The sequence below is a fragment of the Amblyomma mixtum genome, chromosome 9 (genome assembly GCF_055824585.1).
Source record: "Amblyomma mixtum isolate Tamu chromosome 9, ASM5582458v1, whole genome shotgun sequence".
NCBI classification, from domain to species: Eukaryota; Metazoa; Arthropoda; class Arachnida; order Ixodida; family Ixodidae; genus Amblyomma; species Amblyomma mixtum.
Genome location: NC_143020.1, coordinates 94,829,439 through 94,847,069, shown reverse-complemented (window position 1 = coordinate 94,847,069; position 17,631 = coordinate 94,829,439). Strand labels below are relative to the sequence as shown.

At 46.0% G+C, this 17,631-nt stretch overlaps 1 protein-coding gene across 1 annotated transcript in view; it reads left to right on the top strand.

The window, feature by feature from the left end:
• The window catches only part of LOC149330204 (glutamate [NMDA] receptor subunit 1-like), a 123,670-nt gene that overhangs the window by 70,240 nt on the left and 35,799 nt on the right, over nt 1-17,631 (top strand). Inside the window, exons 2-5 of the mRNA XM_089560811.1 lie at nt 10,104-10,269; nt 10,966-11,218; nt 14,268-14,396; nt 16,485-16,661. Coding sequence (XP_089416937.1) covers nt 10,121-10,269; nt 10,966-11,218; nt 14,268-14,396; nt 16,485-16,661 — 708 coding nt within the window. The 5' untranslated portion in view covers nt 10,104-10,120. The remainder of the gene's footprint in view (nt 1-10,103; nt 10,270-10,965; nt 11,219-14,267; nt 14,397-16,484; nt 16,662-17,631) is intronic.

Below are 17,631 nucleotides of genomic sequence, written 5' to 3'. Positions count from 1 at the left end.
TCGCGTTCCACTCCTAAAGGCGAAGCTTAAGCGTCATTAGTTAGCAGTTAATTAGTGTTTAGTCATTAATCAGTAATTAGTCATCAATTAGTAATTTGTCTTTACTTCGTCGTCAATTATGTGTGACGTAATCCAGTGGTGACGTCACCAGTGGCACATAGGCAAAGTGGTGCGGAAAACGCTTTCACCTGTACGCACTTTAGACGCGCTGCGTATACATTCTTGTCAGGCCTGCGTCTCGTCGTGTCCGGGTACGCATCTGCATCGGCCTGCATTTCATGCTTACTCTACTCGGTTACGGGGTTGGCAGAGATTTTTTCTTAATAACAGAAGCTACAAAGGGAATAACGATTTATTCATGAAGTAATCGATCATGTCCCTAATCGTGCTTGTGCTTATTCATCGTTATTTTGCATTGTCTGATGTATTTTACTAGTAAAAAAGAATATCGCATCAAAAATTTCAGATCTCAAGAAAAACATGTCCATCATTTTCGCACAAAAATTTTCAAAATGGTAAAATTTTAAGGGTAATATTGAAAGTAATGGTCCATTCTTGTTAGCAAAACTTTTTTTTAAGCGTTTTCGTCGGTCACATCTAACAGTTAAGGCTGCCATAGAAAGCCAATAGGGAACGCTTCTGACGACAGCAAACATGTTAATAGAAAAAGCAATTCAAGACGGCCGTCCGGTGGTCTGCGAGTATATTGATTGTTAATAGTGAAATCTTACAAAATATAAAAAAAAGAATGAATTCGTAAACGGTTTCCCACTCAAAAATGCTTTTGGGCAGAATTTTCGGGTATGAATTCTTTTCAACAAAACCTTTATCAAAACCCATTTGATTCCCGTTTACGCACGTGTCCTTCACTGCAGTAAAATAACGCGTAGTATTGCAGGCGGGCAAAGGTCACTCAAAAAGGTCGTTGTACTACGAGACAGCTGTTTTCGCTCCCTCTGCTTTTTTTGCTTTTAAAGCGAACGGGAGTGTTGGGGAGGATGGGGAAGATAGCCAACAGAGCCAAGCTCCTGTTTGCAAATCGTGCCGCTCTGCGGCATTAAAAAAACAAGATGATAGGCCACAAAACCCGACCAGAGATGGAGAAACGTTTCGTGGAAAATGGCCTATTCTCTCTTTTACCCTGTACCTTTTTTTTTCGTTCCATTTTTTATTGCTTTAACGCAGTAAAAACAAAGCGGCTAGGATAGAAAAGCTCCCTGAAGAGGCCACGTCGATTCAACGAAGCGTGCCAAGTTGTGAGGATTTTTTTTTTTTCGCTCGAAAAGAAGGGGAAAGTTTTCAAGAGCTTTTTTTTACAATGGCCGCCGTTTATCTCTGTGGATCGCTGGCGGACTCCTTTTGAATCTCCTCTTTCCGTCCTCAGGGCAAACTAGTGCGGATCGAGTGGCCATCGTCGCAGGATGGAAACAATTGGCTTGACTGCGTGCGACGCACGGGTCAAATCGCATCGACTGAAGCGTCCTGTCTTCTGGATGAAGGCCGATTTATACTGAAAGCGTTCCTCCAGGCATTTGACCCCGCCTTCAAACCTTCCAATTCCCCCACCTATATTTTCCTACCGCTTTTGAAGCGAAAAGCTTCACTCGCAGGTCAGAGCCGAGCTTCGCGTGTGCCGAACTGGTGAGTTATGCGCATGCGCGAAACCGAATGACGTCACGCGCCACACAGGTGGTCGCTCCTCGCCGCTGCCACAGGCGTCGCCGCCGCCGACTCCGTCGCCTGACCTTTTGGCGCAGCCGCGCGCTACTGCGCATGTGCGAGGCTTTCTCGCTGTCGCTACAACTGCGCGCTTCGCCTCCTCGCCACCGTTTGACCTTTCGTTGCAGCCGCGTGATACAACATGAACTGGTGGGCGAGTTTGTCTGACATATCTGACATGTCTGACATGTCAGCGCTGTGTTCGTCCCTTTCTCCCCTTTGGCCCTGTGTCGTAGCGCTGCTTCACTAGATAAGCCGCGTGATGCCCGCGTCGCAGCCGGCAACCCTCCTCTCCGCATTCCTGCGTGCAGTTTTAACCGCGCCGATTTCCGTCTCCTCCTCCGCCTCCGTAAAGGCAGTGTGTGGACGGCCGAACGCCTCCACCGTTATCGTGGTGCTCCCAGTGCATTGTGCGCCAACTGCGACAGCCATGACGTCAAACCAAGCATAACTGCAGCTTTTCGCTTGTATATCCAGGCTTACCCAGAGCTAAGCCACTGCCTATTTTTTTTCTTACCCTTTGGGGAGGCGTAGAGCAACTATTGTGCGCTTCATACTGCAAAACCGTTTAGCTAATACTATTCAATTAAGATTGGAAGCACTGACAATACGCGAAAGGTTTCAGCGAAAGAAAGGTGGCGATTCAGAGATGCCGTATATGGGACTCCATATGGGGACAGTTTTTGATGGGAGACCGTTACTCTGAACGTTCTTTCCCCTTCTCTGCGATACTGAAGAAAACACAGGAAATACGGGAAGGTTGCAAGGTTTCGTCTATTCACGCGCGCTCATAGGCACTGAGGCTCTGTAGAACGACGGTTTAGAACTTGCCGGTTGAAGCTTTTTCTCGATTTTTAGAAATCATGAGGTTGAATAAATAATACAAACTTTTTATTGCGTCTATCATAAAAACTATCTAAAATTAATCCCCTCTAAGCAAGGCGATCATGAAAACGTCGGCTTAAGCTTTATTAAAAAAAATCGAGGAAGCCTTTTTAACCCTTGCCTCAAGTTTTGTGGTTACGCATTGTTCATTCAACTGACTACATGGTGAATGCCGGGCCTCCTCTCTTCATCGTCTCCGTCATAGACAACTGCTCTTTCGGCAAGTCTACTTCTTTCAAGAAGCAACAGTCAGCCCAGCTGGTCTTCAGCTTTTGGTGAGGTACAGGCGTGGTTAGGTTAATATTTTTTGCCGATAACATTATTTCACTTGCCGATGTTCTTGAAGTGCAAAATGTTTGAACTTCTTGATCAGATTTCGTTATCCTCATGTGCAAGGGAGATTTCTAGATGACATTCATGGGAACGAATAACCTCAGATGCCCCTCCGAACGCTCAAATCATGCTCACAGCCAGCATCAATTTCCTCAAAATCATTTCTTTAACAGTCTATGGGAAAGATCATTAACGCGGTAGTATACATCGCAGGAAATTGATATAGCGACACGCTTTCGCATATTCTTAAGTTTAAGCCTCGCCGTAAAATGTCTTTCTATTGAAAGCTTGATTCTGTGAGTAAAGAAACCAGATCGATATATGCTTCCATAATTTCCTTTAGAAGCGAAAATTTAAAGAACGTGTGTGGGAGTAAAATATGTAAACATAGAAGAGTAGATGCAAAAAAATAATGAAACGAAGAGAAGAACCGAAAAATTCGGGAAATAAGGACAGGCTGAAGAAAGGGACGGGAGATAAATAAATAAAGAAGGAAAGAAGAAAAATTACACTCAGCGAGAAGTGTGAAATACTTTGCTTGAATATTCTGTAGCCGGCTTTTATGATTTTCACGCTCCGGAAAAAGGCCCGCTATCGCCGGAGACGCATGAAAGGCTTTGTAATTGAATTTCGATACGAAACTTCCTCGGTAAAATAAAAGTTTCAAAACAGTTACTGAAAGAGAAGTGAAAAGGAGACAATGATGGTGGTTGATGTATGCAAATGAATAATTTCATTTATTTATCACACGTGCGTCTAAACGTTTTTTTTTTCTTTTTTTTCCTACCGGAAGATGCAAGCTTTGAAGATTCCATTATGTATCCAGGCGTTCTCTTCGCCACGTCTGCTCGCCAGTCGGTCTCGAACTACTTGATAGATAACCGCTGTTTCTTTCTTCTATTGGGAAAAATTCTTTGGCGCTTTATCTGTGCTTTCCTTTCGTTTACGCTGTGCTGCGTTAAATTTGAAATGTTTTTTTTTTTTTTAAAGGAGGACTGAGAAACCAATTCTCTAGCCCTTCAGAGCACGTGTGTGCTCAGAAATACATAAAGGAAGGATAAACCAAAACAAAACAAGGGCGCATTTTATACTTCAGTGAAGCCTCAAAGCTACACGTATACTCGGCTTTTTACCCTCCAACTGGCTCTATATTCCATAGTACGATTTTATAAAACATTATGTATGTGTCGCTCGTGTTTCTATTACACAAAACACAGAAGCCCTTTTTGTATTCTAGGGCGTGGTAGCCGTTAACAGGATTTTGGCGTCGAAACTGCGCGAAGCAACACCATTTAACAAATATGCAATGCGGGAAAGGCCACTCAAAGAACCTTGAAATGAAAAAGATACGGAGAGCAAATAAGTCTACTTACGTGCTTTGTTTGCGAGAGCACTGTCACATCGTGAGCTCTGTTGCGAGGTTCATTAAAGATTACTTCCTTGCTAATGACGCACTTGCTCATTAGGCTACAGTCATCAGGAAGCTAGGTTCACTTTCATTCGACAAGAAGCTGCGTAGTTTTTTAGCTAGCGGAAAACTATAATGATGGACCTGCACTGTGAATCAGCTGTTTCGACGAAATCTCATTTCTGTCAAATGATTGTTCATCTGAGGAAAGTGTATGACAGACCCACATTAAATCAGAGTGGCAGTCCCTATTGGGGATGTGCTCAGCTTTAACTCCTGTCTAGTGCTGTGTTGCTCTGCCAGGATGGACCATTACCTTCAATCTTACTTTACAGTACCGTACAACATTCCAATATTAAAAACTTTGGTGCAACAATGCTGGACATACTAGGATGTTAAGTGAGCCGCATAGTGGCCGTCCACGATAATACGCCCTGCGTGATTACATGATCGATGTGCTGTCACTATTTTCGGGCATCGCTCTCTTTTCTTAGTACCAACAGAGTTCGTTTTTCTACCCGCTTAGGCTCCGTACCGCGACGAACCGTACGGTACCATTCATACCAACCGTACCGTACCGTACATACCATAGCCAGGTATAGAGTCGGTAACCGCTGCAAACCGCTTCCAACTGCTAACCGCCTCCACTGCGTTTAAATCAAAATTAAATCCATTAGAAAGAGAGTCTTGCTCTGCAAGCGCAAACAAATAGCAACGCATGTAGGCTAATGGGCACGTAGCTAATACCGTTACAAAAATTTCTTTAGATAGTCAGTAGACTGCCCGTAAGCATTTGTCGATAAAGTCTGCAAACTATCTGTACACAAATCCTGCAGGTAGTCTAACGACAACCCATAGATTTATGGTATACACTTTCAGTAGACATTTGCCTATAGAGAGTCGATGCTCTATTTACAAACAAAATAAACTACTTATAGGAAGACAATAGAGTCTACAAGAAGTGAATAGGCAGTCTATAGACAATTTTTATAAGGGTAGGACGGGTCAGCCTAGACTGAGAGAGTCATAGTTACGCTATACAGCAACCAGAACGGAGTTTTGAACTACAAACGCAGCTGAAAGGAGAATTCTCGGCCAAGTAACAAAAAAAAAAACGAATGGGGAGCGGCAGGTTGAGGTTAACGTCCCGAAGCTGCACACATGGTCTATGAGGGACGCCGCAGTGGAGGAGTCCGGATTCATTTCTGCAGCATGCACTGCACGGCACAAGCAATGGGACGTCTTTGCATTTATCTTCCATTCAAATGTGGCCGCTGCTTTAGGGATTCGATCCCGGGACCTTGGGATCAGCAGTCAAAGGTCATAGTTATTAAGACACTTTGGTGGATAAGGAACAAAGTAAAATCTCTACGAAACGGTCACAGTAGGTTTTAATAAGTAATCTACAGTATAAAGTGCTAGCTAAATTAGAGTGTTCAGCGATTCGTGGTGGTTCACAAAAAAAAAAGCTTTCAAATCAGCTCGAAGTTTGTTAGTAGTTTGACATACATAGGCAAAAAATTTCCATCTTTTGCGCCAAAGAAGCACATCCAACGTTCCCAGCATAGATTAGAACATGTCCGATGATTTAAATTACCTTTAAATGGATGTAGTAATCGCGAAACGAAGTGAACATCTTTGAATGTTAATTGCTTGCGACGTTTGATTAGGTTCTTCAATGATTACAGAAACTCTCCGATCCTAGGCAGCGCAGATGAAACCATAAATATTTAAGACCTCCCAGGTCTCTGTCCAGTGGCATAAAATATTTCTTGGAGCTTGAACGCACTGTTCGCGTCTCCTTCTCTATACTAGCTAACGAACTTGGAAACTGAATTCCAAGTACGTTAACGGTTGGCGGCTAATGAATTTTTACGCGCTAAAGCAAAGCTGGTTGTTATGAGGCAGGTCATACTAGATGGTAACGAACTAATTTTGACCGGCTGGAGTTCCTTAACGTGTGCTGAAATCTCGGTAAGCGTTTTCTGTTTTTGCATGTTTCCTTTAAAGAGACTTTCAAGGCTGGGCATATTCGCTGGCTCAACTCCATACACTGCACGTGTTTAAATAAGTATTGCCTTTGACACAGGCGAAGGAATACTATGAAGTAAAATGCACCCTCGCTGAAAAGTGTTTCCTCTGAAGTTCTAAGCATCTGTGAGGTAAGAAAAACCTTCACACTCAAGTTAAAAGTCTCATATTTAGAGAAGCTTTAAGTTCATTCAGTGCATTAGTTAATGCACTATACTCTATGCGCTAACGCAATATAGTGTATTATGAAGCATATCCTGTGGCCCGAAGGGTTGCGACCAAGACAGCACATGCCAGATTTGCTTTAAATAGGAATTAATAATGTCGCCGCGAAGAGTTTAAAGGTCAGGACTCTCATGCACCAGAACAGTTTTTCTTGGATAAAACGTGAACGACTTGAGTACAAGAACCGCGGGAGCTTTGAAAGCATGCAAAGTTGTGGAGAGGCGCACCGATTGAAAGCAAATAATGGGGATTAAAATGAAATATGAGAAAACTACTAGAATGAAAACTTTACACAGATTGAAAAGAAGTGATATTTTGGTACTTGCTAGATTCAGGAAAACTGCAGTAGGGTTGAAGTTAAAAAATTGAAGAAACTGTAGCTGGTAACAACAGTCCTTTGCCTGCATTATGGTATATTGCAGCGCTACCATGAATAGTTTCATCTTGTTATTAGCTTTTTTTTTGTTTAGCTAACAAAAGCTGCTTTATCGATGCATTCACTGCTCATCGCGAAGGAGGCGGTCAGAGATGTGGGCGGAGCGGCGTTGCAGATTTATGTAGTGACAAAAATAGAGCATTCGACAACCGCGAACTCGTTACTAACTCCTTCCACGAACGAAAGACCCCTCTAACTCCACGTCTGCTAATTTCCTTCCCCTTCCCAGAGCTTCCACATTTCATTACGCTCCGCTGAATCCCACCAGATGCATCGGCTAACGCCAGGCTGGCAATCTGGCTACGACTTCTCTGCCCGCGAACGACCAATCGTGCTGCTGCCCCATGTTGCGGTGAAGAGAAGCTCGGCGGCTGAAACACAAGAGAGAGTGTGTGTAGCGAAAGCCGCACAGCCAGAGTTTTCCATCCAAGTTGCCCCACTTCCGCCACGAAGAGTGAAGGCCTATTCGCGAAGCTTCACCATTTGCTCCCCGGCCAGAGCAATTTTCTCAACCTCCTCTCCATGTCCCCTCCTACGAACCGAAATACAGGAGGAAAAGCCGGCTTTTTTCGCCCATGTCTCGGATCCCACCATATGTGTAGAGCACGGAGCATCCTGTGACCGGGGCTCCCAGCGTGTACTACCCTGCGGTGACACGCTTTCGCGGCAAATCCCACGATACTTAGGGATACGACGAGGGTAGTACGGAGCGTCCTCCTTTCTGTCCGCGGCTCAGCGCGTACTCTTCTACGACAGGTCCCGACGGAGGCTTCCCGAATCTCCGCGCGTTGCCGGTTTCCCCACGAGAATGGGGAGCTGGGGATACCGTCGACGCCGCTCGATCCTTATTGCGGCGAGCTCCTCCGTGACGTCTATGGTGGCGATGTTTGCACCGTCCGTTGTGTTATGCCGGCCTACTGGGGGCTTGCGTCAACGACAAAGCTTTGCCCGTGAGACTCACTTGTCTCTCTCACTGTTCGATGTTGTTCCTCGCCACTTTTATCTCATTTCCCCGATTCCTCGTGACGAGGGCGACGCTTTTTTGTCGGCGGGCTTTTCTGGTGACGTCTCCTTTCGCGTTTATTTTTTTACTTTCTTTTCGAAACAAATCAATGCGGCGGAATCGCTCCCAGAAAAGAAATGTTAGATTGCTTTTTTTCTTTGTCTTCTCACTTTCTTGCGTGTCTATCTCTGGCTGTGAGCCCTGGACTGCTGTCTGTCGCTTCCCTTCTGTTTTTCTTTGTCTCCGCCCTTTGTCCCAAGGCGGAGATTGATTACTCTAGGCGTGTCTGTGTGTCCAGCCGGGACTGTGAAAACAAGCTTTTGGAGGCATGTACATGTGCGCCTGTGTGCTCTACGTTGGAGCCCTTCTATTACTTGTTCCTCCAAGGGCGCCGGGGTCATTCCTAGTATTGTTCGTAGCACACTGCCCGAGTGGTTTTCTCGATGGCCATGGGCTGCCGGACTTCGATATTTAAGGGGAAGCTAGATGAGACATTCGTCCAGTTAAAAAATGGGATTCCTCGACCTGCCGTGACTGTGTTGGCACTCGTTCGGCACTAAATACATTTTTCTTGCTGTGAAATTTGGAGTTGGAATGTTTTGTCCCATCGCTAGAGAGAAATTCACGATAAATAGCACTTAAGGAATCCGCCAAAAGCATTTATAATTGGGGATTTCGCTGACTACGTACAAACATGTTCCTGTAAATAACGAACCAGGAAGAACACGAAGCATGGTGGCACAAATTATTGTATCGGCGCTTCTTCACATGATGCAACGACACTTCTACCTCCCTTTTGTTTCTGCGTCCAACCCGCATTAATCGTTTACTGCCGCTCCGATCACCCACTCAGTCTGTATCTTTACTGTGAGGGCAGTCTAGCTTCCACCTCTTTCATTCCGTGTCGTCCATCCGCACGACTTACCATTCAAGTAGAGACGGGGTGAAGACGCCGAACTTTTAGATGCATGCGTTTGTTTTTTGCACTTATTCGCTAGGCAATGTTATGCATGAGTGACGGCGTGGAATTCCCATACGCCAGGCTAACAATTTATAACGAATTTTTTTTCCTTGTGTCATTGCCGCCTCGGCTTCAAAAATCGAAGATGCCGTCTGTGACGTCACAGGCGTTATTCGGTATAGCATAGCATGCAAAACCTGCGACATAATTGCTGCTTGTTCATTTTTTATTGCCCCGACTCTTGGGCTATGTTTCGCAAAAGTTAAGTTGATTGTAAGTCAAAAAGAAGGAAGCAGCCACCATACTGCAGTTTTTTTATAGATCACGTTACCTGAACGCGTCTTTTATGTCGCAGCAGTCGTTGGAAACATCAGGAGAGAAAAAAATATATATTATTTATCACCTATTGGCGAAATTCATGTGGCTGTCATTTGCAATGTGCTGCGCATTATTCTAAAGAGAATGCGGGTTAAGAGAAGAGAATATGAACAGAAATGTTAACAGAATGTAAACAGAATTTTCACGCCCTCTAATGTGCTTCCGATCATTCCACAAAACGCAGTTGAATTTCGCTGTCTGTACTTCTTTAAAGTGAGAATATTGTGTGCCATCCTTTGTGCCTCGTCTACTTCACTCTCCTAAGAGTATTCATTGACGGTTGTATTCAATTAATGAATGAATGAATGAATGAAAATTAACGAAGACACTTTGGAAATTCTAAAGTGTACCTGGCGAAAGCCTTGTGGTCAACCCACTGCCGCTTCCCCGAACCCCTTGGCGCGGAATCAATGGGCCGCTTCGGAGCCATGCGTCTCACTCACTCGACTGCAACGAGACGTCTGGCGAAGGAGCGGCGGTGTAGCTGCCACCGCCGACGCGCGCGCGCTCGTTCTACCGCTACTGTGTGACGTCATGGTTGCTATGCACAGGTGCGCCCCCCACCGGTGCGCCGGTTGCTAGGGAGGGGAGGAGGTTGCGCCGCTGCGCGGAGGAGAGGCCACAGTTGACACGATTCCAGTGCACGGACGGACGGACACCGCGAGCATGAGCCATTAAAGGCTTTCGCCTTAAAACTGTCGCGTTCTCTTTTCTCCGCTTGCAGCGTGGCCGGCGGTTCCGATGGCTGGCCGAGGTCGCCGTCCAACCTCGGCGGACGCCCCCTCTATCCGCCGGGGGGGCGGCAGCAGAAGGGAACCCAGGCGCCTGCCGCTATGGCTGCTGCTACTGCTGCTGCCCCTCCACGTCGCATCACTCGTCGCCACACAGAGGTACTGTCCAACTTTACCAGGGGTCCCCCCAGCCCACTTTATGACGCAACTTTAGCACAAAATGAAGAAGGGGTGCGAGGGTAGCCTCAGACCAGTGTTCGACGTTCCAGCAAGAGGACTAGTGTTCGTTTCGGCAAGTCATCGACAATTCCTCAAGTAGAAACAAGCCCCGGAAATCTGGACAAACGCTTGTAGTTTGCACGCCTGCCGCTACAAGCCGTGTGACGTTGAACACTCAAAACCATTTCGAGAATTTTGAATGTTCGCCACGTCCTATTGATTTTCTACGCTTATCTGTAATAGTTGGCGTGAGCGCAGGAAGCATTTTTAGGTCGTATTCTGCAGCTAGCCCCTCTTTTCCCAAAATTACAAGTTTGAAGTATCTGCACTGAGTTTCGCGGTGTTCGCTACCAGTGGCCAAAAGATGGCGTAAGTTGTTCATGGTTCAGAAAGCTTGGAGTGCATTAGCCAGCGGATTGAGGCTTCCTTGCCAACCGTTCTTTATTTCGGGCTTGTAATGGTTTATAATTTTTATAATGGAAACGGTTTATAATGGAAAAATGGATGTAACTAAATTATGACCATTCTCCTTGTAAGCGTAGTCAACATGTGGCGATAACAACGTAATCACCAGGCCGCTTCAACTTCTTTACAGAGAGGTGTGTAATATATATATGTTCCTCTTTCGGTCTTCAGCTCGACAGCGGCAGGAGTCTCTCCGCCGGCCATGGGCGCCCTCTTCCGGCGGCGCCAGCAGTCACAACAGGCGCAGCCCATCTTCCACATCGGCGCCGTGGTGAACCCGCCCGACAGCACCAGCTACTTTGCGCAGGCCATAGAGGACGCCGTCGCCGAGCACGGCATCACGCTCTACGCACAGACGGTCCACATGAACTCCAACCCCATACGGATAGCACAGAGCGTCTGCGAAAACCTCATCTCCTCACAGGTATGCCCCGCCTCTGTGCACCTTTAATTGAACGCCGGCCGTTTGCAGGTCGTTCGCAGGCAGCAACTTGTTGCTTTTTGCTCGTTGTCGACGTTGGCTCTCTAGAGCTGCTTCAGAGGCATAAATCCTGGTAGAAGATTCACTTGAGATTGAAAGGAAAGAAAACTAAAAATCAAATTGAAAGAGCAAGTGAGGTTTTCCAGTATGTCAAAGTCATAGCCTGTCAAAAAAGTACGCGGCTCTGACTATTGCTGCTGTCATCATTCGAAGGTCTTCCTCGCAGAAAAGTGATGCTTAATCCCGGAAGTGACCCTTTTCAGCGAAAGCTGTTTATGCGAGGCCATCCCCAACTGACGACACGTAACCCCGTTCCGCGGGGAGGAGAAAAAGTGGGCGAGAATGGAAGCTGAGAGGAGGGAGGAGGGGAGGGGACCTCGTTGCGCTGGCGTTCTCGGATCTCCAAACAGGGAGCGAGTGAGAGAAAGCACGATGGAAGCTGGGAGGAGAGTTTGAGGTTGTGTAGCCTTGATTCTAGTAGAAGTGGCGCTGCGTTTGCTTTATTCTTATAGCTATATGTACCAACTTGCCCAGCTCTATACCGTGCCGAGTCACTAACTTTGTCTTCAATCTTTAAGCAGAACACTGTGTAATAAAGGTCTCTCAAGCGCTCGCTCACGTTTACAGAAGCTATCTTTTTATAATTAATTTAATTTGGAGACACATTTTGCCAAATTTTACAACTGTGCGTGTATTGTGGTAGAGGTCTGGACCTTTAGAGATGAAGGAGACTGTGGTTGCTTAAGAAATATATTGTTCAGTAAGAACAGATAAATCTGTGCAAGCCGCCGCGGTGGTGCTATGGGTGTGGTGCTCGGAAAGCAAGACAATGTAAACCTAAATATACCCGCAGAAAATCGCCTTCCCAGTCACATTTCCACGGGCGAAACGTCCTGCAAAAAGAGCACTGTTTGAACATGGGTGCTACTTCCCGTGTTTCCTTGTTCTCTATCGTTTCTGAAAATTTGTTATTCTCGCCGTGAAGAATGGCAAACATAAAATAAAATTTAAAAACAAGAGATCTACTGAGGGCACATTTCTTCGTTCATATGAAACGATTGTTTTCAAAAATAAGAAAACTTGTTGCTCAAGGGTGACAAAATATCCTAGTTTTGACGTTACTGTTGGGCAAAAGCAGCTGTACAAGGAAATAAGTACTGCCAGCCCATCCAAATTTGATACCGCGTGTGCTTATTTATTGCCTTGCTGGAGCGATGCCGTGTTTCAGTCTTCCGAATGCCTGCGGAGTCTTCGTTGTAGATGGCGTGTTCCGGGTGAAAATGTGTACATTGAAAGATGCGAGGCTATCAAGACACTTTTAAGGTGGATAGGTGGATGACCAACGACTGAGGTGGCGGGTAAACACGCTTGTTTGGCCACGCGTGGAAGTTCCCTCCAATCCCATCTCAGATTTCATTTCTCTATCCTGTAAGTCCTCGCTACTTTCGAAATTTTATGTTAGATCTAGTGATGCTGCGAGTACTTTGCAGGAATGTTTGCAAAAAACAAAAAAAAAACTTGTTCGTTACAAAGAACGAAGAACGATCTTTCCAACGAGGGCCAGCATGCCACGTTAGCTGTATTCCGAGGCCTATACGCGCACTTTGGAAACAGTGTTTGCGGTTGGTTTTCCAGGACTTGAAGCAGCACGCACTGGCCACGGACTGTTTATTAATCATTATTTCTCGCTTTCTGGAGCTTGTGTAAAGACAAGTTTCGAATTATATTTATTGTAAGCCTCGAAATCTAAAAATACGAAAATGAGAAGCTTCTTTTATGAAACTTGCCCGTTAAGAGCTTTTTCTTATAAAAAAATTTCATCATTCATAATCATCATTTATATTACCCTTAAAGGCCTCTGTTGAGGCATTACATAAGGGGGGCGGGGGGGGGGGCAAAGCAAATGCAACTGAGAATAATACGTTAATACAACAAAACATAATGCAATACAATAAAATGAAAAACGATACATCACAATACAACGTTGGTCAATAATGAAGGGCGCAAGGCTGAATTAGGCGGTAACAACAACAACAACAACAAGAAAAAGAATAAGTGTAACTGGGTGAAGTTTGAGAAGTATCTTTTTATTCAGTACAGTGATTAATTAATGCCTGTTGAAATTTAGTAGCGTCGCGCTCGTTAACAATGTAGTCGGGTAGCAGGTTCCAATTTTCTATTGCAGTTGGAAGAAAATATTTATTAAATGCCAAGGTCGATCCATGTATACGTTGAATGCTGAGGATGTTAAACAGGCGGCGCGATGTTCTGATGGGAGCTAGTAGTAATGTGTCTCGAAGATCAGGAATGGTTCAAGGCAAAAAACATTTCACATTGGCGCTAACTTCGCGAAGTGTTGCCATTTCACCGGCATTATACTTTAACTCGATTCCAGACGCTTGAACTTGCCTGCGCACTGTAATTTAATACTGTCGAAATTTGACATCATTTACGATTCTCATTTCTGGAAGGTATCCTATAGGTTTTACCTCTTAAATTCTCCTTGGTGTTAGCGCACTGTAACGAACGCCCGGCTGGTCCCCCCCCCTCTCCTTTAAAAAAGAACAAAAAGGCATACCTGACGTTTCTCTCACCGGTCGCAAAGTGTCGGCAAATTTTGTCCGCAAGATTACGTCGTTCTCTTAAGATAAATGTGTGAAAGTGTTATTGCGACAGATAGTGTGTGATAAAATGTTGCCGTGAGAAAAATTTGGTTGATCAGGTGTAATTAGTTAATGAATGAAACGCGAAGAAACGCTAAAAAATAAACTGAGACGTCAAAACAGGCATGGACGTCGATATAGTACATGGACGTCAGAATAGCCACAGACGTCGAAATGGTATGTGGAAATTTTGCTTCCGCACTGCTCCAGTGCGGGTCGCCGCAGTCATCTCATAGTTTTTTTTTTTCGATGCCTTGGAGATTCTTCGATGGCGACCGCGAGTCACGACGACCAACGGCACCAGAGCTGTGCAATGGATTCTGGCGCAGGTGTTTGCTGTCGTGATCAGTCACCCAGTGTCCGGCGAACTGTCTCCCGCCGCCGTTTCGTACACGTGTGGCTTCTACAACGTACCTGTCATCGGCATCAGCTCCAGGCACAGCTCCCTCTCCGACAAAGTACGTGCCAGCCGCCGTTTCGTAATTCCTCCTCTGTTCGTTCTGTGCTTTCGGGGCAAAAATTTTTCGAACAGGTTCCTAGCTATTAACTAGCTAACAGGTAGCAGGCACCTAGTGCAAGTTACCTTGCAAGTTACCTGCAAGTTATCTCCAAGGTACCTTGCTAACAGGTAACAGGTACATGTACCCTAATTAAACATTTCTCGAACAATCTGATTAGCTGGAATTTTTCTCAGTGATCCGTCCAGATTCCTTCGCGTTTTAAATCTGAGCAAAAAAAAAATTGGCAGTGGCTTAGCTCGGCTATGCCAAGATGTACAGAGGGCAAAACGCATGTCTAGAACACGCTCTGAGCGTGTTTCGGGCGTAAGACGCGATAACTAGCGATTAGATTTGGTTAAAAATGGTCTGGATGTAAACATGGGGTGTTAAACTCATAGAATTTCATCGTCCTTTTTTGCCATCTTGGTTGCAGCGGCTTTGGGAGCTCCGGAACGCAGAGTTTGGTTGTTCTAGGCATGTGTTTTGCCCTCTATACGTAGCGGATGCTAAGGTGAGCGCAACGAAGAGGCAAGCGGTGTGACGTCATACCAAACGGCGGCGGCGGCTCTGCGGCGAGGCGCGTGGTGTGACGTCATGCCAGATGGCGCGTCGAGCGCGCGGCGTCCGCCAACTGCGGCGGTTGCTAGGCAACGGCTCAAGGTCGGTCTCTGTGCCTCCTCGGAGCACCGCCACAGCGAAATCGCAAATCCGTGGCCAATGTAGCTTTTGGCTACAAAAAAGCAATGAACGCTCTTCTCATACGATTTAAGTGGCATAATATTCAACGTGCTAGTGCATGTGGAACAGTTCATAAACCGGGGTCCGTACTTTCTAATGGTTCCTTTCGTTTTGAATTCATTTGGCTCTCTAGCATTAGTCGCTATGCCCGGTGATGTAGACCAAGGGAGATGACATCATGCCGGTTGTCGCAGGGACACGCCCATGCTGCCACTTCTACAGTGGGCCCCATGCACATGCCGCACTGGCAGACTAACGTTGACGAACGACGGAGCACAACGACATGTCTAAGACGCTTGAGGAACTTTGCCGGTGCTAATCAAGGTTTCGGGAAAGAAACTTCGCTGTGGTTATGTGACGAATGGGCCGAGCATGGCCCTTGCTATGCCGGACTGGATACAGCGGCAGTAGGGCGGCTTGCGGCGTCGCCGCGACTAAACTTGCATTGCTTATGATTGCCTATTTGCTTATCCGCCCTTGGTTCTTCCGTCATGACTTATGTAACGATGAAATGAAGTTGAAACAAATCGACACAAAATGCGGTTCCAGATCGGTGCTGTAATAACAGCATCCGTCTTAATAATAGTATAAACGCGGAGATAATCGCATGTTTGCCGATATGTCAGTAGTTTAAGTGATGAGCTTTCAACGCGCGAAAATGACGAAAGAGAACAAAACGCTGAGGCAGCGTATGAGTATCGAGCGTTAGCAATATTGAACGAATATTGCGTCATTAGCCATCTTCGCTATGTCCGGTACAAAATTTTCAGTATATCCGGATATCTACTCTTTGATTCCAACGTATACAGCGCAAGAAGACAGATCGTTTGACACCACTTCGAATGTCCTACTCATTTAGTTTGGCCATAATGGTTGGAAGTTTCAAAAGTCAGCTTGGGGAACCAAAGGTCGTCGGTGCGAATCCTTGTGATGCGCTCAGCTTTGATTCGACTAGTAATCGTATGTTCCGTTACGCGCCGAATCGTTTGATATACCACTCTGAACATTCTACGCCAATGAGATAGTCCACAATCTGTCTACCAATGGTACCACCCACTGGTCCCACTTGGATGACGTTGTGTGTCATACTAACGCGACCTTGTAATGCGAGCCTTTTAGATGACCGCACTTGAAACTCTTCTCACCGATTCTCGGTCGCCATAGCCCGTGCTCTACACCGGTAAAAATTGGTGTGGAATACATGTATGCACATTCTGAACGTGACTTGTGTTCCGTCGTCGCTGACAAGCCATTGAGATTGTTCCCTGCTTTCGGAACCTCTCCTCTTTGGACCATCCCTGCCTGCAGAACCTGCACCGGACGTTCTTGCGCACGGTGCCACCTTACTCCCAGCAGGCCGACGTGTGGGTGGAGCTACTGCAGTTCCTCAAGTACCGCTGCGTAGTCTTCATCCACAGCTCGGACAACGACGGCCGGGCCACGCTGGGACGCTTCCAGAACAAGGCCGAGCCGCAGGGCATCAAGGTACCACCTGAACGGGAGCCTCGCGCCTACTGATTTGCCCACCGTTTCGATAACTGGTCGCCTAGAAAAAATTGTATTGGCGTACCTTTCACTTTTACATTTCTTCTGTCAATTCGATTTCGCTGTCGCTTTTTCGTTCCTGTGCTGCATCGCCTTCTTATAGGAGAAGGTTTCTAGAGGGTAATGTTGGATGGGAAGGTGAATGGTGGGTAGTGCCTTTTTGAGAGTTCAGGTGGGTGGGTGCAGGTTAACCCAAGCGAAAAAGTTAACATAAATATTTCTGTCGACGCATTAGATATTGTGCAACATTTCTGACCAAAAATTTGTAGTTACAAAAAGTGTTTATAGTAACGACCGAATTTTGTGCATTTACTACCGAAAGGCACTGCAGAAGTACAGACTATAAAAAATAACGACAGAAAGAACTGCAATACAACAAAGAAACCTGCAAAGCAACAGAAAATTTTGTCGTTATAACAAAACCACAAATAAATCGTATTTCTGAAGTGGTTCTGTCGTTTCTTTTTTTCGACTTGCTTAGTAGAGCTTCTGAACGTGTATTGGCAGATGAAGTGCTTACGGAGGATGAATACGGATGAGTGATACTCGGCGAGGTTCTAGACAATGGAGGTCGGCGTAGACTTCCTGGAGGGTGAATGTGGATGGTTAGGTGGTGGGCGAAGGCCTTCTAGAGGGTGCAAGTGCGTGAATGGTGGTGAGTGGACATTCTGGGTTATGGAGCTGGGTGGTTAGGGGTGGGCTGGGCTTCTGGATGTTGGAGATGGGTGAACAAGCGGTGGATGGAGGCTCGTAGGTGGGTGAGAGGTGTATTTTTACCGGAGGGTGTCCGGCAGTGCATCCATCGGAGGGTCCTTACGGATCGTGCTTCTGGAGGGTGACACACACATATACACCCACACACACAGAGACACCACAGCTTTTCGCAGAAATAGGGCTACAGTGCTAGCGC